Here is a 27,395-nt window from a genome sequence, read left to right as displayed (position 1 = left end):
TACAAAAGAAAAGGAAATTTATTTTTTTTGTATTTGCACACGGAATAAAATTACAATACAACCACCAGACATCTTACTAAAAATATATATAAATATACCTTTTACAGTTTTTCTAGGTCCGACTCTTCAGTGGTGAAGCCACAGTGTCTCATGTTAGTGTAACTGACCGCATGAAGATTGTCACGGGTAAATAATTCATAAAAATCCATAAAACAAAGCACCAACCCTGTTACGGACTCTTCATTCTTAGCATTACATAAAAGGAACACATAATTGTAACACACATTAGATGAAAAGAGATTCAGAACCGCACTGACCTAACACTACTACGGCTGTGTTCACACAGTGCACTTCACAGAGAGTACCATACTGTATACTGGGGAGAATACTACTGTAATACGCAGGGCAATGGAGCTGCATAGTTATTATGGAAATACCCTTATAGTATTGTCCTATCTTACATTGTAGTGAATGAGTTTGCATTGTCATTTCTACTATATCAGGGCATTGTTCTTATTCTCATTCTCAGCTTGGGTGCCACAAAAATCCCTGCAAAAAATGTGAAAACTGCCGTGTGTGTACACAGCTCTATGGGTCGTGTCTGTACGCGTGTGTACGTGTGTGTACACAGCCCCATAGGGTGTGTGTACAAAGCCCCATAGGTGGTGTGTGTGTGTGTGTGTCTGTACGTGTGTGTACAAAGCCCCATAGGTGGTGTGTGTGTGTGTGTGTCTGTACGTGTGTGTACAAAGCCCCATAGGGTACGTGTGTGTACAAAGCTCCATAGGGTGTGGGTGTGTGTGTCTGTACGTGTGTGTGTACAAAGCCCCATAGGGTGTGGGTGTGTGTCTGTACGTGTGTGTACACAGCCCCATAGGGTGTGTGTGTGTGTGTGTACACAGCCCCATAGGGTGTGTGTGTGTGTGTGTGTGTACACAGCCCCATAGGGTGTGTGTGTGTGTGTGTGTGTACACAGCCCCATAGGGTGTGTGTGTGTGTGTGTGTACACAGCCCCATAGGGTGTGTGTGTGTGTGTGTGTGTGTGTGTGTGTACACAGCCCCATAGGGTGTGTGTGTGTGTGTGTGTACACAGCCCCATAGGGTGTGTGTGTGTGTGTGTGTGTGTGTGTACACAGCCCCATAGGGTGTGAGTGTGTGTGTACGTGTGTGTGTGTACACACAGCCCCATAGGGTGTGTGTGTGTACACAGCCCTATAGGGTGTGTGTGTGTGTACACAGCCCCATAGGGTGTGTGTCCCATAGGGTGTGTGTGGGTGTGTGTGTACACAGCCCCACAGGGTGTGTGTGGGTGTGTGTGTACACAGCCCCACAGGGTGTGTGTGGGTGTGTGTGTACACAGCCCCATAGGGTGTGTGTGGGTGTGTGTACACAGCCCCATAGGGTGTGTGTGTGTGTGTGTGTGTGTGTGTGTGTGTGTGTGTGTGTGTGTGTGTGTACACAGCCCCATAGGGTGTGTGGGTGTGTGTGTACACAGCCCCATAGGTTGTGTGTGTTTCCCCATAAGTCATGTCTGTATGTGTGTATACAGCCCTAAAAAAAAGTTTCCGCATTATTATTTTATGGCCAATTCAAACCTGATCCAACCTTATGGTGAAAAATCTGAATGTGTACGTCCAATAATAGAGTTTTATGTCTCCTGAAAGATCTACGGCATCCGTGTAATGAATTCTAATTTCAATCAAAAACTGTCAAATTTGGTAACAAAAAGAATAAATTATATAGTGTTTTACAGGTTTATAAGAAAGAAGTGATGTTCTGCAATATACAACAGACATCAATGTACAGTACACATAAGATACATGTGATATACAACATATAAAATGCCAGGCCCGGATATCAGATCAGTCCATAGAAATCCAGGCAGCACAGGTCCCAAAACTACAAAACCTGCAGTTCAAGACCAACCGGCAGCAGCATAGAAGATTCAGTATGTTGTATAAAGGGGGCAGTCCAGGAGAAGACCCTTAAAGGAGTGCTCAGGGCATTATTAGGCATAACAAACTGTATACATTGTGTCGGAGTGTTAAATAGAATATGTTACCAAGCTATTGGTTGGTTCATCCTCCCGACCAGTCCTCCCGACCAGTCAGGAGCATAGAGAAGGTTCACAGGATTCTCACTTTAGGTTTACTGAGCGAGCCCCAGCATCACTTCCCATCGGTCATATCTTTCTATCTTCTGCACCACCAGATTACACAGTATAACCTTAAAGGACATCGATCACCAGATCAAATATTGTAAACCCAGCACACTGACATACTGGTGCGTGCCTCATATGGCAGGATCTGCTCTTCGTTTAGCTGCTTATACACTTGTTTTTAAGAAAAAAGGGCTTTAAAATATATGCAAATGAGCCTGAGGGGCTCCAGGCTCCTTCAACTCTTATGGAGTCTGGATCCCCTCAGGCTCATTTGAATAATTTTTTGAAAAAACCAGGGCATAAGAAGCTAAAAGAAGAGCAGATCCTGCCAGAGAGGGCACACACCAGTGTGTCAGTGTACTTGGTTAACAATCTGCTGATAGATGTCCTTTAAAGGAAATCTTCCATTAAAATCCATCATGATAAACCAAAGGCTCTTACTAATATATCTAGGCACTGTGATTGTCCATGGCCTCGTTCCTTCTAAAATCACCTTTGAAAATTATACTGATAAACTATAAGGGCTATGGGCGTGTTATCAGAGCCCTTCTATGCTGTAGCTTAACAGTCTCCCCGCCCCCTCTTACACAGTGGGAGACGGGAAGTGCTCAGCACAGTGTAACAGTCTGTAAATCTGCAGCACAGAAGGGCTCATTAGCATAATTTTAAAAGTAGATTTTATGAGGAAGGAGGTCATTGATAACAAATATAGGTTAGCACAAGTCACAGTGACGGAATCTATGAGTAGGTGCCCCTGGGTTATCGTGATGGATTTTGATGGTAGATTTCCTTTAAAGGATCGCTCCATCTTAACCCTTGCATGGGCTTTATAGAAACTGGGCAGCACAGGCTGAGTGGCTGTGTTGGGCATTCCTCTTAAGAGACTTTTTTTTAATTTTTTTTTTTTTTTTTTTATAGGTGACATTTCCCAGATGCAACGACACTCGGAAAATTCCCCTGACAATATTGACATTTTCTTTCCACCCTATTATGTTGGTTCATAAGGTGGGTGGAAGAGAGAGCCTGGTACCTCCCATTTGACAGCATATAACCTAATTAGCATATCTGTTGAACTAATGACAATGATTGCTCAATACCAGAAACTGCTGAGGGTAAGTTATTTAGGAATGTAAAGAGCGGAGGAGGTGAATGGGCTGAGCTGAATAGATTTCCTTTAATGGTGCAATAACATGGGAAGACAAATGACGACTTCAATTCAAAAAGATAAAATGTGCACTTTTTTTTAACAATGTAGAAGTCCTTCATTATAGTCTGGATGTGTCAGATACCCAATTACTCACTATTACTTTTAAGAGGGAAAAGTGACTTACACTAACCCACATTAACAAAACAGATCTTTAAAAACTATTATACAACAGTACAACTATCCCTATATTGTTCCTCCTCATTAAAAGTCTGTTTGTAGATGACCCCATGTGTTGGATGATTTTATGTTTTTTTCTCCGAGCCGTGCCAGGCATATTCTTGTTCCTGCTCAGCCATGCCTTCTCGTTCCCCTCCCTGACGACAATCCCTGACGGAGGGGTGAGCTGATTTCTCTTCAGCCCTCTCATTCACCCCTTCCTCAGGAATTCTCTTCTGCAGTTACACAGCCAGAAAGACAATAATGGAGCAGAACTGAGTTCACAGAACTGAATAGAAAGCAAGCGCCTTTTTTTATCAGTAAGTTGGAGTTGCGGCTAAGCAAGAAGAACATGAATAGGCTTAGATAGTGAGTCAACTTTGCAAAACAAATTTTGGAACTTTTCAGGCATGGGAAGTGACAATATGGGGATAGTTGTAGAGCTGTATAGTAGTAATTTTCAAATAATTGTTAGAATTGGTTATTCTTGTAAGACCATACATTTCTGGCTTGTACACTAATTGCAACTTCAAAACTTCTGTACCAAGGGACTCACAAGACCATTACGGCACCTGTTCATGGAGCAGGGACAGCGAAGAAGGATAAGAATTTTATCAATCTTCATTCTATAATAATCAGTCCATTAGTTTTCCAGCCAATCATAAATCCTCTTTGGCCAGCGACAAGTGGAAGCCAGGAATAAGGAAATACAAATAACATTTTTTAATCTATTGTGCCCCTTTTCTAATAAATGTTGCCCTGCCACTTAAAATGTAGAGCAAATTACAAATTGTACTTTATGTCAGCTTTTTATGAATAAAATAACACAACAAATATTTACACAGGTAAAAGAAAAATACATAGGAAATGCAAAATCACCAACGACCCAAACTCTGCGCTCCGATCCGGAAAATTCAAGTCTGCAAGGAGAAGGTTTCATGAGGTCTGTGTTCTTATAAGTAACTTATGACACGGTTTATACAAGGTGAGGGTGTGCTCAGAGTCTGTGGAACTCCTGAGGAAGGAGCAGGGATGTCATCTCTTGGTTTTCCATGATGTTCTGGAATATGGTGTACTCCTCTTCTTCTCGGAAGCCTTAATATAGGAGTAGGATGGCTGCCCGGGTAAGTCATGATCCGGATTCTCTGCCATCATCTTCAGTTTTGCTTCAATTGCTTTAATCTTAGCACTGACACTGTACAAAGGAAACTTCTCACTTAGTAAAGAGCAAGATTCAAATAAAGAACGATGTACGATTGTAAGGTCTGACTGCACACAGGGTATGTTTGTAGTCTGTAACCATGGAGACACAAAGCTGCATAAAAGCAGTAAATAGAATAACTGATATCTGTTTGCAAAGTATGTATTTTTTTACTTCCCATAAAGAAGAATTGGCACCATATACCATCAAAATCCAGCATGATAAATCAGGGACACTTAATCATAGATCCAGGCACCATGGCTGTGGTAATCTTCTTATATTTGTCATCCATGGCCAACTTTTAAAATTATGCTAATGAGTCAGAAGTGCTCTAGGGGGCGAAACTAAAGTCCTTCCGTGCTGCAGCTTCACAGGCTGTTACACTGTGCAGGAGCACTTCCTTGCCCTACTGTGCGAGATAACAGCAGGCAGAGGGAGCAGGAGGTGAGCGAGACAGCCTGTAAAGCTGCATAATGGAGGGGCTCTGGTAATGCCCCCCAGAGCCCTTTTGGCTTATCAGCATAATTAATTTTAAAATTTATATTAAAGGTTGATTTTAGAAGGAAGGAGGCTATGAATAACAAATATAAGCAGATTACCACTATCACAGTGCCTGGATCTATGAGTAAGTGGTTAATCATGATAAATTATGACAGATTTCCTTAAACCCATTGATCAGCAAGTATTTCTTACAATCTGTCATTTATTTACATTGCTATGTGCAGGTCATACATATACCTGAAGAGTAAAAAAAAATAAATAGGTTTTTTTTTTTACCACACTTCATATAAAATTTAAAAAAATGTAGACTCTCGGAAGCAAACCCCCCCCAAAAAAAATAATAAAAGATTGACACAATTTTTGCTCTCCCTCTACTACCCTATAAATATTGTACGGTTCTTCTCCTGTCCACATTCACCCGCAGCGGGTAGATAACATGATATCTTCCGTCTTATCCTCTGACCTTTACATGCTAGCCCCGCAGTTCACCCCCTGCTCCCCAGAGGAAATCAGCTTCCTGTTAAAGCGACAGCGCTCAAATCAGCGCTCAATCAATCAGTTTAACCTCTCGTGGCCCAGCCTGATGCCTCGGGCTAGTAGACTACATTTGCCCTTCCATTTCCTGACCACTTAGAAACACACAGGTTGTTTGATCAGCGCATTACCCATGTGCAGGACTCAGGCGCTTGTTTGTTTGAGGACCCCCCCGCTGGTTGAATAGGTTCTCTAACCTCTGCTGTGCTCTATGTTGCGCCGGCACTAGTATTAGTTATTAATATACAAAGCTAGAGGATGGAATTGCCTCCCTGCTTACCATTACCAAGTAGTATAGACTGTGTATACGTTAAACAAAGGCTTTACTTCTTTAAAGATGTCATAGTCAACCATTTACAGTCTCTCACCCCCATCCTATGATCATAGTGATACTGCTACATACTGTGCAGATTTGGATCAAACATTCCCTAGTCCTGGGGCCATCACCAGTCCAGAGGCTATAAGTTACCTCCACGTGTGAACTTCCAGGATGACCAAATGTATGGTATTCCAGCAGCACAATAGTGTCCAGGTCTTACTAATGTCAGGTCAGTCCTAATGATGGCACCTGGACTTTATAGAGCTAGACCAGAACCCCCCCCCCCCCCCCCCCCCGGCCCCATGCTTCAGGAATGTCACAACCACAACAATGCAGTGACACCAAAAATCTGATACTAATGTCTTCATGGAGTCCTGAAATTTAAAAATGTTCTGAATGATCATGCATGTGCATAGGCGGTCTCTAAAGCTATCGGGGTAACAAAGACAGCATATTATAGAGCAGGAGGAAGTTGTACTGATTATATTGTACATAGTGTCCTTTCTGGAGGCAGCATGATATAGAGCAAGAAGAGCTAAGCAGACTGTATATAGTATCATATCTGAAGGCAGCATGTTATAGAGCAAGAAGAGCTAAGCAGACTGTATATAGGATCATATCTGAAGGCAGCATGTTATAGAGCAAGAAGAGCTAAGCAGACTGTATATAGGATCATATCTGAAGGCAGCATGTTATAGAGCAAGAACATTCACTTAAATCTCACATCTTGAAAGTACACAAAGTAAACAATACAGTCTGTAAAGTATATACATGCTATATAGTGCAGAGCTTATATACTAGATTTATTACCCCACATGTATCTGGACGAGCGGAGAGACATGTTACACACCTTATCGTGGACTGAGTCGGTTCTGTGCTTGAAGACGGTTCCAGACTGAGTGGCAAAACTTTTTCACTTTTATAGTTATCATATCTCTGGAAAAGATAGAAACATAGTTGTGTTAAATCTCTATCTGTGCCATACCCACACATATAAGGGAACCTGTCAGGTGGTTTCTACTCAAATATCTCAAAGCAGGATAAGATAGGGAGGTGTTTTGTATGGTTATTACATGGGGTAGTACCGTAGTACCATGCCCATCCATGCACAGAGCGCAGCCTTATGTGCGGCTATGCCTGTTACTACAGCTCAGCCTCACACAACACATAGTGTTATTACAAGCAGACTAGAAATGGCTACCAAAGCAAAGATGGCGTCCCATTAGCCAGTGAGGTGCGGCCTATCATTAGTACATCAGCTTCAGGATCCTACCTTGATTTGTGCATGTGCCCATCTCACCACCAGCTTCTTGGACAGGGCCATTTTCCCATTCAGACACTGAATAGCCTTCTCAGCTTCCTGTATGAAATAAAACATAATTAGTTTTGAGTGACTTACATACCTTTCTATACAAAATACACGTCTCCTGTCCCACTACATGGTTTCACAACCAGGAAGACGTCATCTGTAGGTTTTAGCCTTCAAGTGAAAGTGTTTAACTAGAGCGTGTGGTAATGAATGTCCACGTGTCAGCCTGAGCACGCATGTAACACACTAAGGCTTCATTAAACACCACAGTTGTGGGGACGTATATACAGCCATATACATATGTCTCCATAGACAGCAATAGGCAGATGTGGAACCATACCGCACCATAGACGAGAAAAGATAGAACATGCTGTATTTTTCCTTGTGTGCATCCCAATGGAGAGGGGAGGGGTGCGCATCGCTCTCCTCTCCAGCGCGTGCAAGTGTAAATGTAGCCTAATTAAGTTTTATGGGACTGACAAGGATCACAGTCCCACCTACGTTGAATACAGTAGCAACAGAGGGATATAAAAATTCACCTCACGTGGGGTGGGATTCTGGGCTTCCCTCCATTCAGATCACCACAAAGAGTAACCTAATAGACTACAGACCGTATGATATATTCTCACACACATATTTCTAAATATACTATGGGTACGGAAAGTATTCAGACCCCTCTTTGTTTCATTGCAGCCAATTGGCAAGATCAAGAAAGTTATTTTTTTGCTCATTAATGTGCACTGTGCCCCCACCCTGACAGAAAATGCTGAATTACAGATATTTTTGCTAATTTAATAATCAAGAAAATATCACAAGGTGATAAGTATTCAGCCCCTTTGCTCAGTGATGAGTAGAAGCAGCTTTGGAGTTGGTATAGAGATGACTCTTCTTGGGAAGATACAACAAGTTTCCCCCCCCCCTGGATTTGGGGATCCTCGGCCTCTTCCTTGCAGATCCTCTCCAGTTCCCTCAGGTTGGATGGTGAACGTTGGTGGAAGCCATTTTCATGTCTCTCCAGAGATGCTCAGTTGGGTTTAGGTCCGGGCTCTGGCTGGACCAGTCAGGAATGGTCACAGAGATGTTCTGAAGCCCCTGCTGTGTTATTTTAGCTGTGAGCTTAGGGTCATTGTCTTGTTGGAAGGTTCAGCCCAATTTGAGGCCAGAGCCCTCTAGAAAAGGTTTTCATCCAGGATATCTCTGTACTTGGCCGCATTCATCTTTCCTTCCAACCATTTCCATTCCACCCAGTTGTCCTGTCCCTGCCCCCATAGCATGATGCTGCCACCACCATGTATCACTGTTGGGATTGTATTTGGCAGGTGATGGTTTTCTCCACACATAACACTTAGATATAACACCAAAAAGTTCAATCTCTTTCTCATCAGACCACGGAATGTTATTTCTTATAGTCTTGGAGACCTTCATGTGTTATTTTGCACACTGCATGCGGCTTTCATGTACCTTAAAGTGAGGACAGGCTTCCGTCAGCAAACTCTGCCATAAAGCCCCAACGCAGGAGGGCTGCCATGATAGGTGACTTTTTGGAACTTTCCCATCTCTCTACTACATCTCTGGAGCTCAGCCACAATGATCTTGGGGTTCTTCTTTACCTCCCTAACCAAGGCTCATCTCCCACAGTTGTTTAGTTTGGCTGCATGGCCAGGTCGAGGAAGAGCTGTGGTCGTCCAAACGGTTTCCTTTTAAAGATTATGGAGGCCACTGTGCTCTTAGGAACCTTGAGCACTGCAAAAATTCTTTGGCTTGCCACAATTCTGTCCTTGGGAAGTTCCTTAGACCTCATGATTCTCATGTGCTCTGACATGCGTTGTGAGGTCTTATAGAGACAGGTGTGTGCTTTTCCTTAGTCCAATCTGTTGGATTAAACACAGCTGGACCAGAAGGAATTAGACAGCATGTGAGTTAAATATGAGCACAGCAAAGGGGCTGAATACTTATGACCATTTGATATTTCAGTTTTTCTTGTATACTAAATGATCAAAAATATCTACATTTCGGTATTATTTTGTGTCAAGATGGGGTGCAGATTGTACATTAATGAGCAAAAATAGAACTTTTTTTATCTTACCAATTGGATTTAATGAAACAAAGAGTGAAAAATGTAAAGGGGTCCGAATACTTTCTGTACCCACTGTACCTAATACACTTGAGATCCTCTTAAACATGGGGCATCCATATCCATCCATGGACATGAACTCTTTGCATGTCTCTCATGTCATGCAGTTGATGCAGAATATGTGTAGGTTACTCTATGTAATTTATCCAGTCTACTTAAACTTGTATGAAAGACTCCTTTTTAGAGATTGTGATGCCATTGGGTCTGGTTTAAAGGAACAATCGAGTCATATCTGATTCACTAAATTACACCTTTAGTAGTACACCTCTAGTAATACAATGAAAATGAGTCCTGCTCCTCCCTTCAGGCCCTGCACCATGTATTATGCAATGAATTAGCTTTGACTGGAGTGTTCCTTTAAGTGATCAGTGGGGGAAGCTATTGTGGGTAATGTGCTAACACTGCATTTGTGTTTGTTTCCTTTGAAGCACAATTCAACTAAGTGTAAAACTTTTTGTTTACACAAACGCAACGTAAAAGCAACGTTAACATAATGTAAAAGCAACGTGTGAACGCAGACTCATAAACCGATATGCTCTCGATAACTTACCAATTTTGTCTCGAAATTCACAAAACAATAGCCCCGTGGTTGTCCTTCTAGGGGCCCAGATTTGTGAAACAAGAAATCAAATTGCTTCACTTTGCCGAATTTCTGCAGTAATTTTAACAGATGGTACCTGTGTGAACGGAGGAGACACATTCTATGTTAGCGTGAACTTAAAGATATACAAGTTCATTCATCTTCCCTACTATACACAGAAGATTAAACTCACTCAGTGATTTTTGGGTCCAGATTCCCAATCCATAGCCGATGTCCATCCTGAAGTGACCCCTCTGACAGGATTGATGCGTTCTCCAGGGGCAGTGATTTTAATTCTTCCTCCATCGATGTGTCCTAATTAGAGCCCTAAGGAGAGAATATTAAAAAATGGTATACATTACCCACATGCTGCAGATATATTACACTGCCACCAAATTCTCACCCCTTCTATAAAACCTATGAAAGATTTACCCAATAGTCTGAGCATGTGTTATACAGCAGGAGGAGCTGAGCAGATTGTACATAGTGTCCTATCTGCAGGCAGCATGTTATAGAGCAGGAGGAGCTGAGCAGGTTGTACATAGTGTCCTATCTGCAGGCAGCATGTTATAGGGCAGGAGGAGCCAGGCAGATTGTACATAGTGTCCTATCTGCAGGCAGCATGTTATAGAGCAGGAGGAGCTGAGCAGGTTGTACATAGTGTCCTATCTGCAGGCAGCATGTTATAGAGCAGGAGGAGCTGAGCAGGTTGTACATAGTGTCCTATCTGCAGGCAGCATGTTATAGAGCAGGAGGAGCTGAGCAGATTGTACATAGTGTCCTATCTGCAGGCAGCATGTTATAGAATAACGGGAGTTAAGCAGATTGTATAAAGTGTCCTATCTGCAGCCAGTACGCTATAGAGCAGGAGGAGCTGAGCAGATTGTACATGTTGTTTTATCTGCAGGCAGCATGTTATAGTTTTGTGAGAAAATATTTAGTATAACTTAAACATCTGCTCTTTTTACACTAAGGAGTTAGGGTGAACTGTGTCCTATCGATGAAAAACAGCCTACAAATAACTGATGCCCACTTCCAATCATAGCAGAATTGTCCCATTTTCATCAGCTCTATAAATTGACCAACTCCACAAACATATAATAAATTATAAAAATTTCCTATAAATGTCTGTTCTATTCCTGATCTAAGCATTTAGGCTCAGTCATACCCAGAGGTTGCATTAACGCTTCACCACGCGTCATAGACATGCGTGCTGTGTGTAGTAAGTGTGTGTGTGGTGTGCTTCAGGGGACCTCATCAGTAACCAGCAACCTAGATGCATAAACATCCACAGTACAACCAAACACTACATTCAGAGCAGACAATAATTATAATAATAATGAAGACCCCATAGCAGATAATAGCATTAGAGACCACATAGCAGGTTTTAAATACCAGAGACCCCCAGGGCAGACAATAATACCGGAGACCCCAAAGCAGAGAATAATAATGGAGACCCCCTGATCAGACAATAATACCAGAAACCCCCTGATCATACAATAATACCAGAAACCCCCTGAAAAGACAATAATACCAGGTACCCCAAAGCAGAGAATAATAATGGAGACCCCAAAGCAGAGAATAATAATGGAGACCCCAAAGCAGAGAATAATAATGGAGACCCCAAAGCAGAGAATAATAATGGAGACCCCCAGGGCAGACAGTAATACCAGAGACCCCCTGAGCAGACAGTAATACTAGAGACCCCCTGAACAGACAATAATACCAGAGACCCCCTGAGCAGACAATAATACCAGAGACCCCCTGAGCAGACAATAATAACGGAGACCCCCTGAGCAGACAATAATAATGGAGACCCCCTGATCAGACAATAATACCAGAGACCCCCTGAACAGACAATAATACCAGAGACCCCCAAAGCAGAGAACAATAATACCAGAGACCCCCTGAGCAGACAATAATACCAGAGACCCCCTGAGCAGACAATAATACCAGAGACCCCCAAAGCAGAGAACAATAATACCAGAGACCCCCTGAACAGACAATAATACCAGAGACCCCCTGAACAGACAATAATACCAGAGACCCCCTGAGCAGACAATAATACCAGAGACCCCCAAAGCAGAAAATAATAATAATAACGGAGACCCCCAAAGCAGAGAATAATAGAGACCCCCAAAGCAGAGAATAATAATGGAGACCCCCTGAACAGACAATAATACCAGAGACCCCCTGAACAGACAATAATACCAGAGACCCCCTGAACAGACAATAATACCAGAGACCCCCTGAACAGACAATAATACCAGAGACCCCCTGAGCAGACAATAATACCAGAGACCCCCTGAGCAGACAATAATACCAGAGACCCCCTGAGCAGACAATAATACCGGAGACCCCCAAAGCAGAGAATAATAACGGAGACCCCCTAAAGCAGACAATAATACCAGAGACCCCCAAAGCAGAGAATAATAACGGAGACCCCCTAAAGCAGACAAACAATATTTGAGATGCCCAGAACAGATAAATACTTATACTGACGACCTCTAGAGCAGACAATAATACTGAAGACCCCATAGAATACAATACTGGAGACCCCCAGAGCATAAAACTAACAACACTGGAGAAACCAGAGCAGACATAAAACCTCCGTGCACCACACTGCAGCTTCTTCTACCCTCCATGTGCTGCTCTGCTCAGTGTCCAGCGCTGGTTGTATGTGGCAGTATCAGGACCCAAAGCAGAACTGTGCCAGGACCCGGGAGCTGTAAAGTACAGCTGACAAGTAATTACCACTCCTGGGGGAGCTCTGCTCTGGGTCCTGACCTTGACGCATACAGGCAGTGTCAGGAGTCAGGACAAAGAGCGGAGCAGCAGGAGAAGACCCAGAAGCAGTGAGAACTTCTCAGCTCAACTCACCACTACCGGACCTCCAATGATCTGCCATCGGTTATGGAAGTGCTCATTGGTTTCTGACAGTCAGCAGGGTGTGGACCGCATCTCATGGCTTGACGGGCTGCGTGTGGCCTGTCAGCGCAGGTTGTGCACCGCTGATCCCCCTTTTAGTTGAGATGAATTTGGCTGCACTTTATGTACATGCTCAGGAGTGGAGCTCCACTGCTACAGATTAAAGGGATAAGGTACTGGGGAGGAATATCCACATTTATCTCAGCACTGATAAAGCGACCAGGAACACAGGACTGTGTGTCAGGGTCAGTACCATTCTGGCGGACCTGTAGTCGGAGTCCGGGAAATTGAGGAGTCAAAGGTTTGTCTTACCGACTCCACAGCCCTGGGCAGTGACAATTCCATCAGATTTGGGGAGGATTTCTCAGTATTTTGCTCTGGGATGGATCAGTGTCAGTCTATGATTAGCTCAGATTCCTGTAAGAGACAGCGAATAAGAAGCACATCCAAGTATCAGCCGGTGAGACAAAGCATTCACCTCTAATCAATACAAAGAAGGGACTGCTCAGCTTCACATGCAACCCAGTATATGCAGAGGCATCATCAGGACACTGGACTATGGACCAAATCTCTGCATAACCCCCAGGATATTATACAGGGACAGCAGGAGATTATCTACTACTCACACAACTAGAAGCAACATCTCACCCCATAGTCATCATAAGGACCATGTAATATCCACTGACGTCTAGGAGACAGTTCTGCAGCAGCCGAACACTAAAACCCAACAGTAGTAACTTCCAGATCTAGGTTCCTGTCTCAGTACCTATATACACTTAGGGCTACAGGTCTGTTCACCTGTAGAAGATTTGCAGCATTTTACAGTGTGAGAGGTCACTAAATCTCTTCCTTATATTACAGGAACTAGCATAACTCCGCAGCTGGGCATTTGACATATGCAATCGATTAAGGCCCAGTTCACATCGGCGTTTGGACCTCCATTATTATCTTCTGTCACTAAAACGGTAATGGATCTGATAAAATGTCCATTGACTTCCATAGACTTAATGGCTTCTGCTTGCGTCTGTTTGTGCCACCATTAGAGCTTCTGTTATTTCTGTTGCTTCAAATAACAGAAGTGAAACAAACACGAATAGAAACCATTAGAGGTCAACTGCAATTAATGCCCTTTTTCGTGTTTGCATTTCCATTCTTTGCTCATCTTCTTTTAAAATCAATAACATTTCAAATGCAGTGAACTTGACCGTAACACTAGATGGTCTAATCGATCCAACCATATACTCATAGCTCCCAACTGTCCCGATTTTGCCGGGAAAGTCCCGTTTTTCTTACCTCTGCCCCGCGTCACGGGCAGCTATGAGATTGTCACGGATTCTCCCCCCAGGTCCCGCTGTGTCCCGGCGCTGTGTCCCCATAGTAAATACTTTGAAAGCCTGAACTCACAGTACAGAATGGCTGCTACAGACATCGGGAGGGAATCCTTTTCAGAGAAGTGTCAGGCTTAGCGGAGAGAGCAGGGACCACGTCATCAGCTTCAGATCAGCATCTGTCCATATATGGTCACTGCATCTCCTAGGGTTCCCCAGAGCAGACATCGGGAGGGAATCCTTTTCAGAGAAGTGTCGGGCTTAGCGGAGAGCAGGGACCACGTCATCAGGTTCAGATCAGCATCTGTCCATATATGGTCACTGCATCTCCTAGGGTTCCCCAGAGCAGACATCGGGAGGGAATCCTTTTCAGAGAAGTGTCGGGCTTAGCGGAGAGCAGGGACCACGTCATCAGGTCTGATCAGATCTGTCCATATATGGTCACTGCATCTCCTAGGGTTCCCCAGAGCAGACATCGGGCAGGGAATCCTTTTCAGAGAAGTGTCGGCTTAGCGGAGAGAGCAGGGACCACGTCATCAGGTCAGATCAGCATCTGTCCATATATGGTCACTGCATCTCCTAGGGTTCCCCAGAGCAGACATCGGGCAGGGAATCCTTTTCAGAGAAGTGTCAGCTTAGCTGAGAGAGCAGGGACCACGTCATCAGGTCAGATCAGTATCTGTCCATATATGGTCTCCAGGGCTTCCCCAGACACAAGCTCTTTATTTAATTAAATTACATAAAGTTTTGGCCAGGCTAAGATTCGAACCTGGGACCCTGTGCACTGCAGACAGGAGCCTTAACCAACTGAGCTATAAGCCCAGTGATACAGAGCTGAGGATTTCTGGTAACTAAGAAGTGTTATCTGCCACTTACACTGTGACACAGACTAATGCAATGATATATAGAGAGGGATCTTCTCAGAGGTTATTATTGTAATTATTGAGACTATTATTATTATTATTACAAATTTTATTATTTTTATTATTATGGAGATGATCATTAATAATAGTAAAAATAATAATCATCTCAATAATAATAATAATCTCCTTAATAATAATAAGTCTCAATAATTACAATAATAACCTCTGAGAAGATCCCTCTCTATATACCAAGGCATTAAATCTGTGTCACAGTGTAACAGTAGTCATAGTTCTTAGTTACCAAAATTCTACACTTAGATAGTCACAGGGGTTATAGCTCAGTTGGTTGAGTCGCTGTGTCATTATTGTACATGGACACTGCAGGTCCTGGGTTCATATCCCAATGAGGATAATTTTTTTTTTTATTGAGATGATTTTTATTAGTATAATATGGCTAAAATTTGGGGCGTGGCCAGGGAGTGATTGGGGGTGTGGCTTAGGGGGATCGCCGCTACGCGTGCCGCCATTTTGTCCCTCTTTCCCTTTCACAAATGTTGGGAGGTATGATATACTGCCATACTACAGTATAGCAGTATATGGCATTTTTGAACATGGTCTGTTACAAAGTGCCACTGGCACACTGTAACACTTCTTCAGAAATGACAAGTCCTGTCATTCTACTGTTACATCGGTTTGGGTCTGTTAGACTTCATTTTTATGGTTTTATTAACAGAAGATAATAATGCAGGTCCCAACGCAGGTGTGAACGGGCTCTTAAGCCTTCGGTTGTCACCGTGGATTTAACCCTTTTCAATGAAATGGGTTAAAAGTGGAGCGAAGCTACAACAAGGGCTACAAATTCTAGTAAAAGAAATTACGGTTTGATGAGGTTTTTTGCCACTGACAATTTTGTTTTGAATTTTCCATTGCAAAAATAAAATAAAATAATATATATTCACTTTTTTCTTTATACATACACTCTGTATACTGTATGTACACATATATATATATATATATACAAACATCTCGGCATATCCACAAGCACAACACATACAGAATTCATAGTATATACATTCACACACGTAGAATATATTATACATATACACAACACACTTTACAGATTATACAGGACTACATCCACATCCAGCAAGTCATCCATTCCACTAAAATAATGTAAATTATAATACAGCCATTTGGTGCTTTATACAACAGCTAAACTGGTGATGCCGTGTAGTTGCCAAATACAGTTTTGAACTGAGCCCCCTGGACAAAATAATACCCCACAAAATAGACTCTTGGGGGGGCTTTTAACATGGCTTGTATAACAGAAGCATGGCATAGAAGCTCTCGAAGAATCACACTTGCAAAACACCAATAATTAAAGCTGGTGTGAAGAAGGGGGAGGCAGAGTGGCCTGTGCACTACCCACACCATGCGAACATTCACCTTAAACATTTGTTCATTGGTTTTGAACAAAACTACACCAGCGCAGCCTCCCGCCGGAGGCCTCTTGAAGTATGTAGTGGTGCTGGAGTGATCGAGCTTACATCATGATAAATCTCCCCCAAATACACTAAAAATGGGTTTATGGCTGCGCAGGACCCACAGGGGATTTTCTAATGGCCCATTGTAACCCCGTATAACTAACGCAGAGCCTGAATTTTAACACACAACATTCATAACAATATCTAGTGAGTACAAATTATTGTCGTAGATCAGGTTTTAATCCACAAGGATCAGAAACCACCCAAACTATGGGGGTAGATTTATCAACGTATGACACTTTCCAGGGATTATTGGTGACATCTATCAATCTGCCTATGCCAGAATTCCCCTTTACCAGGCTGAGCCATAGAGCTGACAATCTCCGCTGCAGGTCTAGACAGAAAACTTCTTCAGTTCAGCTATGTGTCAATAGAACTTGCTGATGAGGTGTCCATGAAGTCCTATCCACCTGCGCTTGTCTATTATTGGAAAACCACGGCTTCTTTCCTTCATAAACCACGCCTGTCCCTGCATGGATACATGGAGTTGAGCTCATACACAGGTGCGGTGCTGGTTATAGAAGAAAGCAGCCATGGTTGGAAGGTTGCAGACAATCCCTTTAAGAAGTTGAGGCTCTATATAATACTGTGCGTCGCTGGTAGTGATTGGCTGTTACCTTTTGGTTGTATATACCACGTATACCTGGTACAGAAGATTGTAGTGGTCTCTAATGAGTTCTGCCACTGGGACACTACAGAGAACGCCAGGGAGACATAGGATGAGCCCCAATCCATGTTATCTGCCCTACACCTCCATGATGCCCCTTGTACAGGGGAGGGCAGCTGTCCCTATGGGCAGTATAGGGTATTGTGATCTGCTGTCGCCCCCTGCAGGTTACTATCAATAGCTTCCAATATCATTAGGATCATTGCTGGCTGTGCCTTTCCCTGATGTGATCATCACATGAACCTTTATCCTCGCAGTCTCTGTATCGGGTAAGGCAATGTTCACACGTATCCGGTAGCGCACGGTCTGTACATCCCGCAATGTTATTCGTGTATTTACCCGGAAACGTCCTCTCGGTGCCAGTCTCCCGATCATCCTACCAGCCCCATACCTGTGACGTCAGCGGGCGGCGACTCGCTCCGGGCGCTCACTATTGACGTCACGGCCCCAGTGATCTTCCCATCTCCACAATAAGCTAGAGGTACAGTACAGAGGGTCACGGGTGCACTGTCCTGTGTCTTCTCTCTCACTTCACCTCAGTGACCCCTGCACCCTATAGCCATACACACGCCATACTCTCACCACGTGTCAACAATGCAAACTTTATTGATGGGTGACAATCCCATGTGCCTTACTGAGGTCAGACACAGGGGAGACTTTTCACCATTTCTATTGATTGTTATTATTTCAATTGTGAACATGTGATGGAATGGACTGAAGAGCTTACAATCTAAAACTGCATCATGTGACCAGCGAGAATATTCAAGTCATTGATTGTGATTGATCTTGATTGGTGCGTTGTTGACATTGGAAGAATCAAAGGTTTAATTAATGGGATGTCTGGGGACATTGTTATCTGCTGATCTAATATTACGAATTGGTTCTGTTTAAAGGGATTTTTGCATCTTTAAATCTTGTCTTCTCTCCTAAATACATGTATTCCCAATAATTTGACAATTTAGGAGTATATTTTCTGTGCTGGACTGTCCCTCTGTTATTCCTCCTATTAATGTATGAGTAAAATGACAACTGGGTGTTTCACAACTGCCGATTTGCACCAGATTTCTGACTTTAACTAAAAAGTAGCTTTTTCACTGCAAACATTAAACCTCATGTGCCACAGTCATAGAGTAGTCTACGCCACTATGATAAATGCAATGTGCAAAACAAATTCTAAGATGTTAAAATCTAAGATCCTGATAAGTTTGCCTGGCAGTTATAAGTTTCACTAGAGCAACAATATTATAGAAAATGTAAGTATGTAGTAAACATGTCAGTAGATATGACAGAACCTTCTGCTTCACACAGATCAGTGGCATTTTACTAGGTTACACCACTATTTTTGATCCGTGGTTGCAGCTGTTGTATCTCTTTGGCTAGTTGCACGGAAACATGCAGCTTGTGGAAATGGACTTGTATGTTGGCCGTATCTCATGGACCTAACACATTGCACAGGATGGGAGTCCTTGTATCATACAAAAATATAATGCAATGACTCCCTGTTTACTGGCCAAACTCCAGCGCCAGCACTTGGCATTTTTTACAGCACCAGCGTTGCAGTTCAGATGACAGACTGGGAGTCCTTACGTCATATTTCTGTATGATGCAAGGATTTCCATCCTGTGGGATGGGATGAGTCAGTTTCCAAGGGCTGCACAGCCGGCATTGCTGATTGTTAGAATAAAGTGGTAGCTGTACAAGAAGAACACTGCTTAACCACATAGTATAGTCATAAGTTACCTAGGGGGGGGTCTATTGATCAAAAATATTTTTAATTAGCGGATGACTCTTTTAAATATCCCAACAAAAGTATAGTTGTAAGGGGGATCATAGTTGACACAATAATGTCTTATTTTACAATGATTCACAATTCAGAGCTGAAGTGACTCGTTTCTTCTCTTCAGCCATCAGCCATGGCACTGAAGTGTGTAGGAAGGCTTAGTCCAGCACTGCTGCACCTGAGGAGCACTGCCGCACCGTGTGTATGGAGGACAGCGCTGATCGTGTCGCAGCAGGAACATCACAGGACTCTTCTTAGCAGACATCTTGCTACAAAAAGCAGTAAAGGTACAAACTGTTGTCTTTAGACTATTATTTGTCCACAGATATATACATTTACTGGTGGTCATTTATTATGCAGATTACCATGACGAAATAATTAAATAAATAGGTAATCCAAGATACGGTAACCAAAATTTAGGCCAAGGGAAGGAGTGTGATCATATTATTAAAAAAAAAACAAACATTTTCTAGACGTGTCACCAAAGTGCTCTGTACCCTCTGTGGTGCTGCAATAATATTTCCTGGCTGTGGCAGTGACCACTGCAGCCAGTGAATGGACACACAACGCTGAGCCCAGTGATTGGCTGCAAATGGCACATGACACCACAGCCTGTCTTGGGAGACAGAGACTGATTCAGCAAATAATGAGTAAAGAGTTCCATGATAAAGAATGATAGGATTTATTGCAAAATCTTTCATATTTTCTTGTACTGTTGATTTATGCAAAGTTTGGTGAAGTTATTGACCACATATGTTTTTCTTGTGATGGGGGCGTCTGTAGAGCAGGCCATAATAAGGATTAATCGTGTTGTCCAGAGGTTGGAAAACATTACTGTTTTGTTCCAGAAACAGCACCATTCCTGACTGTGTAGTGTGTGGTATTGCAACTGAGCTCCATTCATCTCTATACAGCTGAGCTGCAATATCAGCACAGACCAGGGACAGCTGTGGCAGCCATGTTTTTCAACTTCTGGACAACTCCTTTTACTTGATTCTTGGTGACTGAATCAGTTATCCTTCAATACAGTACAAAGACAAAGCTATAGGCACTCTCAGGATCGTGTAAGGTGATTTATGCCATATGTCCACTTTGCTAATAATTTTTATGGAACAGGAACATCTATCTGAAATTCTCTCTATATTTATAATTTTTTTTCTTACTCCTTTTGGATACTTTTTAGTTTATGTATTTTATTGTGTTGTCTTTAGGAAAAACAAAAGGGCAAGCCCGGGTAAATATTAATACCGCTCTAGTCGAAGACATTATCAACTTGAAAGACGTCGAACAGGATATGAAAAACGTAATTGACAGCCTTAAGGAAGACTTTAACAAAAACCTCTCGATCAGAACATCTCCGAGTGAGTGCCGTTCTTTTTTCCTCCAAAATAGAATGTGGAAATATGTGCAGACTGCTCCATGTCCAGTACAGGCAGTCCCTGGGTTACGTACAAGTTTCCATAGGTTTGTTCTTAAGTTGAATTTGTTTGTAAGTCGAGACTGTATATTTTATAATTGTTGTTCCAGACAAAACAATTTTTTGCTCCAGTAACAATTGGAGTTTCTAATTTTTTTGCAGTAATGGGACCAAGGATTATAAATAAAGCTTCATTTACAGACACTTTACAGCTGATCATTGCAGTCTGGGACTATAGTTAAGCATTCAGTGAGTTTCACTAGTGGGCAGAGAGGTCTGTCTTTAACTAGGGGTTGTCTGTAAGTTGGATGTCCTTAAGTAGGGGACCGCCTGTAAAAGTAGCAGGGGTGTTTACCCCCTTGTCAGAGCAGAGGACAGGTTGGTTAGTAGTATGGGAGGCGGACTACTTATTGCTGATATTGTTGGTTAATGTCAATTATTATATTTAGGTGCATTTGATCATATCATTGTGAAAACAAAAGATGGAAAATTCCCCTTAAGTCACTTGGGACAAATCACCCTAAAGTCTCCCCGGTTGTTTGTAATTAACATGGCAAGTTTTCCAGAGGTAAGTCATGTCAGAATTACAGCTTGGAGCCCATTTACCTGTATTATTCAGTCACTTTTTTTCTCACTAGTTACCTGCAGTTTATGATTACACTGAAAATGACTCATATGCCCTCTAAATCCCTGGGGGGGTTTATGAAGAAGGGCTTTAGTAGGTTCACAGAACAGAGCAACATTGATACATACTTTTGTAGTGATGGGTCATTATAGCTGTCACTAGCTTAGGACCTCCCAATTCACTTTTCAGCCAAGAATGAGGTCTTAATAAACAAACAACATGTTTTTATTAAGAAAACTCTGTTTTACTCCTGCTGTTTTATAACATGCGGCCTCTAATTAGGACATTGTACAACCGTCTCATCTCCTCCTGCTCTATAGCATACTACTTACATACACAGTGTGCAATGTGTGCAGCTCCTCCTGCTCTATAACATAATACCTACATACACCGTATGCAATATGTGCAGCTCCTCCTGCACTATAACATGCTGCCTGTAGATTGTACATAATATCCTATCTACAGGCAGCATGTTATAGAGAAGGAGGAGCTGAGCAGTTTGTACATAGTGTCCTATCTACAGGCAGGAGGAGCTAAGAAGATAGGATATTATGTACAATATAATGCTGTCTGCAGATAGGACACTATAATTTGCTCAGCTCCTCCTGCTCTATAACATGCCGCTTGCAGATAGGACACTATGTACAATCTGCTCAGCTCCCCTTGCTCTATAATATGCAGCCGGCAGATAAGATTGTACATACCGTAGTGTCCTATTTGCTCATCCTGCCCACAGATAAGAATGCATGTTGTCGCAGCTTACCTTTAATTTCCCATTTTCTGAGATCTAGATATAATGGGTGTTCTTATTGCACCAATTTCTTTTATATAGAGCACTGATGCAGTTGTGAATGCTTTAAGGCAAAGTCAGATGAACCTTAATCCAGAACTAGATGGGACATTAATCCGTGTACCGGTCCCTCCGTGAGTAAATCCTATATATTCTAAACTTTATATATTGATGTGACATCATCGCCACACCATAGTGTAATGTCAGGGCATAGGACACCTTTTAGCACTTCTGTTTTTGCAAAATTTGACACCTTTAACCCAGTGTCCCAGAATAAGAGATTATCCTCTATGCACAGGGGAGGGGATGAAGCTGATCAGTTGGAGACCCCCACCATTCACAAGAATTCCGGGTATTGGGTTTCATTCTCACTAACGGGTGGAGTGGCAGGCCCTGCTTTTCCATTGATTGATGTGAAAGCTGGAGGTAGCCGGGCACAGCGCTCGGTTATCTATCGCAGTCTTGTAGAATAGGGCATAGGGGATAACATCTACACTTTAAATGTGTGAAAACTGGATCTTGGAATATGACAGGGTACCACACACTGCTACAACTACACATTTCTTCCCTTAAGGGTTACTCGAGAGCACAGGGAGAATTTGACAAAACTGGCCAAACAGCTGACAAACAAAGCAAAGGATTCGGTACGTAAGATCCGCAGCGGCGCGGTCCAGGATGTCAAGAAGTTTAAAGCCACAGTTTCTGAAGACACAATCAAACTGATAGAGAAACAGGTAAAACAATAATTATATAGGACGGTTTCATTGTGTTTTAAGTAAATCTTCACCTTTTAAATTTATTTTGCTCTTTAGGCTCTACATTTTCTACTACACTATTAGTTTATAAAGATATCTCATAGCAGTCAGACCTCATTTTGTCTTCTACAGGACAACAAATGCTTGAAAATGTTGGCCACCTGCTGCATCCATTAGGGGGAGCTAAGGAGACAACTTAAAGAGCACCTGTCATCCTGAAAAACGGCACCAGAAGTTGCTTACTAAAGTAAGCAGCTCCTAGTGCTACAGTATATCCCGCAGTGTTACACTTCTAGCGTTATCGGTAACCTCCGATAACAAACACCGCTGCGCTGTACACTAGAAACGCCGGACTGCTCTCAAAGCAGTCCGGCGTATTCATGAGGGGGTGGGATTAGGGGTTGTGACTGCTGCGTGTCACGCGTGGCCAATGGAGTGGGTGTGGTGGTCCATGGAGGAGGCAGCACCTCAGACCACCCTCTCATGAATACGCCGGACCACTTCCAGCGCGGTCCGGTGTTTCTAGTGTACAGCGCAGAAGTGTTTGTTACTGTTATCGGAGGTTTCCAATAACGCTATCATTTTAACACTGCTGCGTCTGTTTTAGCACTAGGAGCTGCTTACGATAGTACGTAGCTCCTATTGCCGTTTTTAAGGGTGACAGGTCCTGTTTAAGATAGTTTTATTATGGAATTAAATTTACATTGTTGTGTAGATTAAATTTCTGCGGATATGCCACACACAATTCTGTATTGGAAAATCCACACAAAATCCAGACGGCCTATAGTCACCTTTGAATTGGCCAAGCTTATTTTCTTGCTTCCAGCCTTGTACTTTAGTATTGATGCATATAATCTAAAGCTGCCGGTAGTAATCCTGGTCTTATTGTATTATTCCCCTTCCACCGCTCCCTCTTCTCAGCCAGTAGAAACGCAGATATTCCTATTAGACACATGAGAATCTTCTGTAAAAGCTGGCAAGTAGTTGACAAGTATAAAGAAACCAAATATTTTTGACAAGCGGAGCAGCACAGTTATATTGTAGATGGAGAGTTCACTGTGTCTCCTGTTAGAGATGCATTTCTCATGATAAGAGGCAGTGGAAGGAACAGAGACATCTAGTGGCTGGCACTTTAGTACATTTGCAGAAAATAAAAAGGTTTTTCAGCCATTACAGCAGTCACATCACATAACCATAAATGTGTGGACCTTTAAGGGGTTGTTACATATAGTTACATAATACAGTTCAAAAAAGACATAGAGGCAGTCCCCAACTGACTTATGGATGACCCATAGTTATGAACGGCAGCTTAACTTTCATCCAGCGCAGGATGAACATACTGCAAGTGGGGGAGATTGCAGGCTCTTTTTTTCTGGTAGGGCCGGCAGCGGCTTCAGCGCTGTCTCCTTCTGCAAGGCACTGCCGTGCGCAGTTCCGAGTATCCAAGTACACTTGTGATGGTAAACCCACAATCTTACCATCAGTATAGTTCTTTCTTTTACTAACGCAGACAGCGGCTTCAGCACTCTAACCCTCCATTAAGCCACTGCCATATGGACCCTTGTGTCCTTATTTATCCACAATTTTTATGGCATTTCTTTCTTGCCTTCAGCACTGCATCCTCCAGCAAGTTGCTGCCATGCGTGATGGCGAGTATCCAAGGACACTTGTGCGATCTTACCAGCGAAGCGTCCTTGAATATCCGCGATTACAGCGTTGAAGCCATTGCCTGTGCCACAAGAAAGAAAAGTTGTAAAGATTGCGCCCCAGTACAGTACTGTCAGTTCTTTGTTAAAGTGCCTCTGTTAATCATGTGCAGCATTTTCAGTATGCTCCGGAAAGCTGCTGCCCCGGGTATCCATGGACACTTGTGCTGGTAAAATTGCGCATGTGTCCTTGGTTACCCTCAATCTATTGGTTTGCTGTAGGAAACTTGAGATGTTATAGGAGAAACTAAGGACTCTATACGTTGGTGAAAGAATGGGCGGGTGTTTTAAGATCTCACCTGATGCCTCCTTATTTACCTTGGTTACAGTACATACTGTAGATACAGCACTTACAGTACACATCGCAGGTCACCATTTTAGTATAGCAGCAGTTAGTGTACTGTATGTGTAATGTAGTGTGCATGCAGCGCCGAAGCCTCTTCTGCTCTAAAGTTTAAAAAGTGTTAAAACCGCGATACCGCAGTTTATAACACTAACGAAAGTAAGTACCGGCACCAGCTCACCCTGACCTCACCCTGAGCTGGTGCTCGGTACTTACAGCTTACCCCTGCCATTCTAAATGGTAGGTTTCCTTTAAGTACAGACCTATATCTTGTATGTAACCCAGGGACTGACTGTATGTCCTTCAAGTCCAACCAAGGAAGGAAAGGGGTGTAAAGGAAACGATTTTATATTATAATTTCGCCGTCGGTGTTATTTTGATGTAAAAAGGTATCTAAATCCTTGTTGAAGCTCTCTGCTGTCCCTGCTGTGACCAGCGCCTGAGGCAGGCTATTCCACAGCTTCACAGTTCTCAAAGTAAAGAGGTCCAGTTTCCTCTGGTGATTACACCTTGATTTCTCCAGGCGGAGACAGTGCCCCCTCGCCTTTTGATTTGAATTAACCTGGAACAACTTTCCACCATATTTTTTGTATGGACCATTCATATATTTGTATAAATTAATCATATCTCTTAGGCCTCTCTTTTCAAATAAATCTAAACCTCATAACTGAGACCCTCCATACCCCTTATCATGTTTGTAGCTCTTTGTTGTACCCTCTCCAGCTCCGAACCAATGCCTTGAACAGTGGTAATATTACATCCCTATCCCGAGAGTCCAGACCACTTTTAATACAGGACAAGATCCTACTGGCTTTAGAGGCAGCTGATTGACATTGCATGCTGTTATTTAATCTATGATCTACTAGTACCCCCAGGTCCTTCTCAACAAGAGACTCTCCCAGATTTAATCCCCCAAGGACATATGTTGCCTGTGGATTATTAGCCCCCAGGTGCATAACCTTACATTTATCCACATTGAACCTCATTTGCCAAGTGAACGACCAAACACTCAGTTTATCCAAGTCCACCTGCAGCCTATGAACATCCTCCATAGACTGTATTACACTACACAGCTTGTGCTACTACTCCCATTCTGCCTAGACTGTATTACACTACACAGTGTGTACTACTACTCCCATCCTCCATGGACTGTATTACACTACACAGCTTGTGCTACTACTCCCATTCTGCCTAGACTGTATTACACTACACAGTGTGTACTACTACTCCCATCCTCCATGGACTGTATTACACTACACAGCTTGTGCTACTACTCCCATTCTGCCTAGACTGTATTACACTACACAGTGTGTACTACTACTCCCATCCTCCATGGACTGTATTACACTACACAGCTTGTACTACTACTCCCATCCTCCATATTAAATAGTAGTGGGCCAAGCACAGAACCCTGGGGTACACCACTCATAACTGGTGACCATTCCGAGTAGGAATCATTGACCACAACTCTCTGGATACGATCCTTCAGCCAGTTTTCAATCCAATTGCAAATGATTCCTGCCAAACCAATAGCCCTAATTTTCCCATCCGACGTCTATGAGGGACAGTGTCAAATGCCTTTGCAACGTCCAAGAACACAATATCCACAGCAGCTCCTCTGCACTCTTGGTGGTTCCAAAGTTTGAAGATGATAATTACCCGTTCACAGGCTAGGTGAGCACCATGTGATCAGCGGGAGACCACACCAATCAAGAGAATGGGGGGCCTTGTTTTAATAATTGATGAACCAGCAGTTCAATCCATTTAGTACTATAGGAGCTTTAAAAACAGCGCTCTGCTAGCTTCACCACTCTTGGATAGAGACCTGTGGACTGTGTGGACTGTGATTTACAACACTCCCATAGTATTGAATGTATCATTAGGCCACATGCTCAAAATGTTGCTCCCATTAGTTGGTGGGAGCAGGACCCCTATTTGGTGGGTAAACATAGTATAACCCTTTCAATGTGTCTGCAGGGATTTGTAGCTCTGTATCTAAAAATATTAAACTATAATCACTATAGAGAATTTAAGCGGCAAATTATTGGGCTTTTTTCACATGGAAAAGAACATATAAAGCAAATAGTGGAAAGCCATTAGTCTTGTGAACTATAGTATGTCTGCGGATAGTAACATGTATATGTTGTATATTGTATATATTGTATTTCACTGCGCTGAATATCTGTGTTCATTGTAGATCCAGCAGATGACAGATGATGTATCAGCAGAAATGGACAAACAACTGGCATCAAAGACAAAGGAGCTTCTAGAATAGGACTTGTGCCTTGTGGTACATTGGAAAGCCATGGACCAGGCTTTGTGCTGTGACAGTATATGATATACTTACCAGGCTGCGGAGTAACGGGCACTAATTATTATCCCAACTCATCAACAAACTCAAGATATGTGTTGATTGTGATAAAGAATCGGGAAATATTACATGACCTCAAACGCTCTACCTTATGACCATTTCCTTTTTCAATTTCTGTACATTTTCTTTATCATCATTAAACGGTAATATAAAAGAATAAAGTGTATTTAACAAAA

At 42.7% G+C, this 27,395-nt stretch overlaps 2 protein-coding genes across 15 annotated transcripts; one reads left to right on the top strand and one right to left on the bottom strand.

Moving 5' to 3' along the window:
- On the bottom strand, positions 1 to 18,009 carry RBM18 (RNA binding motif protein 18). 11 transcript variants are annotated; one of them, XM_072125277.1, is made up of 7 exons: positions 17,772 to 18,008; positions 13,343 to 13,447; positions 10,296 to 10,429; positions 10,073 to 10,199; positions 7,353 to 7,439; positions 6,930 to 7,015; positions 1 to 4,719 (listed from the first exon to the last, which is right to left on the bottom strand). In XM_072125277.1, the coding sequence occupies exons 3-7, from the start codon at positions 10,406 to 10,408 to the stop codon at positions 4,560 to 4,562; spliced, it is 573 nt and encodes a 190-aa protein (XP_071981378.1). In that variant the 5' UTR covers positions 10,409 to 10,429; positions 13,343 to 13,447; positions 17,772 to 18,008; the 3' UTR covers positions 1 to 4,559. The 11 variants fall into 11 exon arrangements, with proteins under 11 accessions (XP_071981378.1, XP_071981379.1, XP_071981382.1 ...); XM_072125278.1 differs by having other exon boundaries at positions 17,824 to 18,008; XM_072125281.1 differs by lacking the exon at positions 17,772 to 18,008 and adding an exon at positions 17,676 to 17,762.
- Positions 17,622 to 27,395, top strand: MRRF (mitochondrial ribosome recycling factor). Of its 4 annotated transcripts, none has more exons than XM_072125276.1 (7): positions 17,622 to 17,701; positions 19,337 to 19,499; positions 20,424 to 20,573; positions 21,079 to 21,197; positions 22,087 to 22,178; positions 22,619 to 22,778; positions 27,046 to 27,395. In XM_072125276.1, exons 2-7 carry the CDS (start codon positions 19,346 to 19,348, stop codon positions 27,121 to 27,123), a joined length of 753 nt encoding a protein of 250 aa, XP_071981377.1. In that variant the 5' UTR covers positions 17,622 to 17,701; positions 19,337 to 19,345; the 3' UTR covers positions 27,124 to 27,395. The 4 variants fall into 4 exon arrangements, with proteins under 4 accessions (XP_071981377.1, XP_071981375.1, XP_071981374.1 ...); XM_072125274.1 differs by lacking the exon at positions 17,622 to 17,701 and adding an exon at positions 17,757 to 17,913; XM_072125273.1 differs by lacking the exon at positions 17,622 to 17,701 and adding an exon at positions 17,925 to 18,071.

The sequence above is a fragment of the Engystomops pustulosus genome, chromosome 9, assembly GCF_040894005.1.
Source record: "Engystomops pustulosus chromosome 9, aEngPut4.maternal, whole genome shotgun sequence".
Taxonomy (NCBI): domain Eukaryota; kingdom Metazoa; phylum Chordata; class Amphibia; order Anura; family Leptodactylidae; genus Engystomops; species Engystomops pustulosus.
The sequence above is the reverse complement of the archived record's forward strand: the minus strand, read 5'-3'. Positions and strand labels throughout refer to the sequence as shown.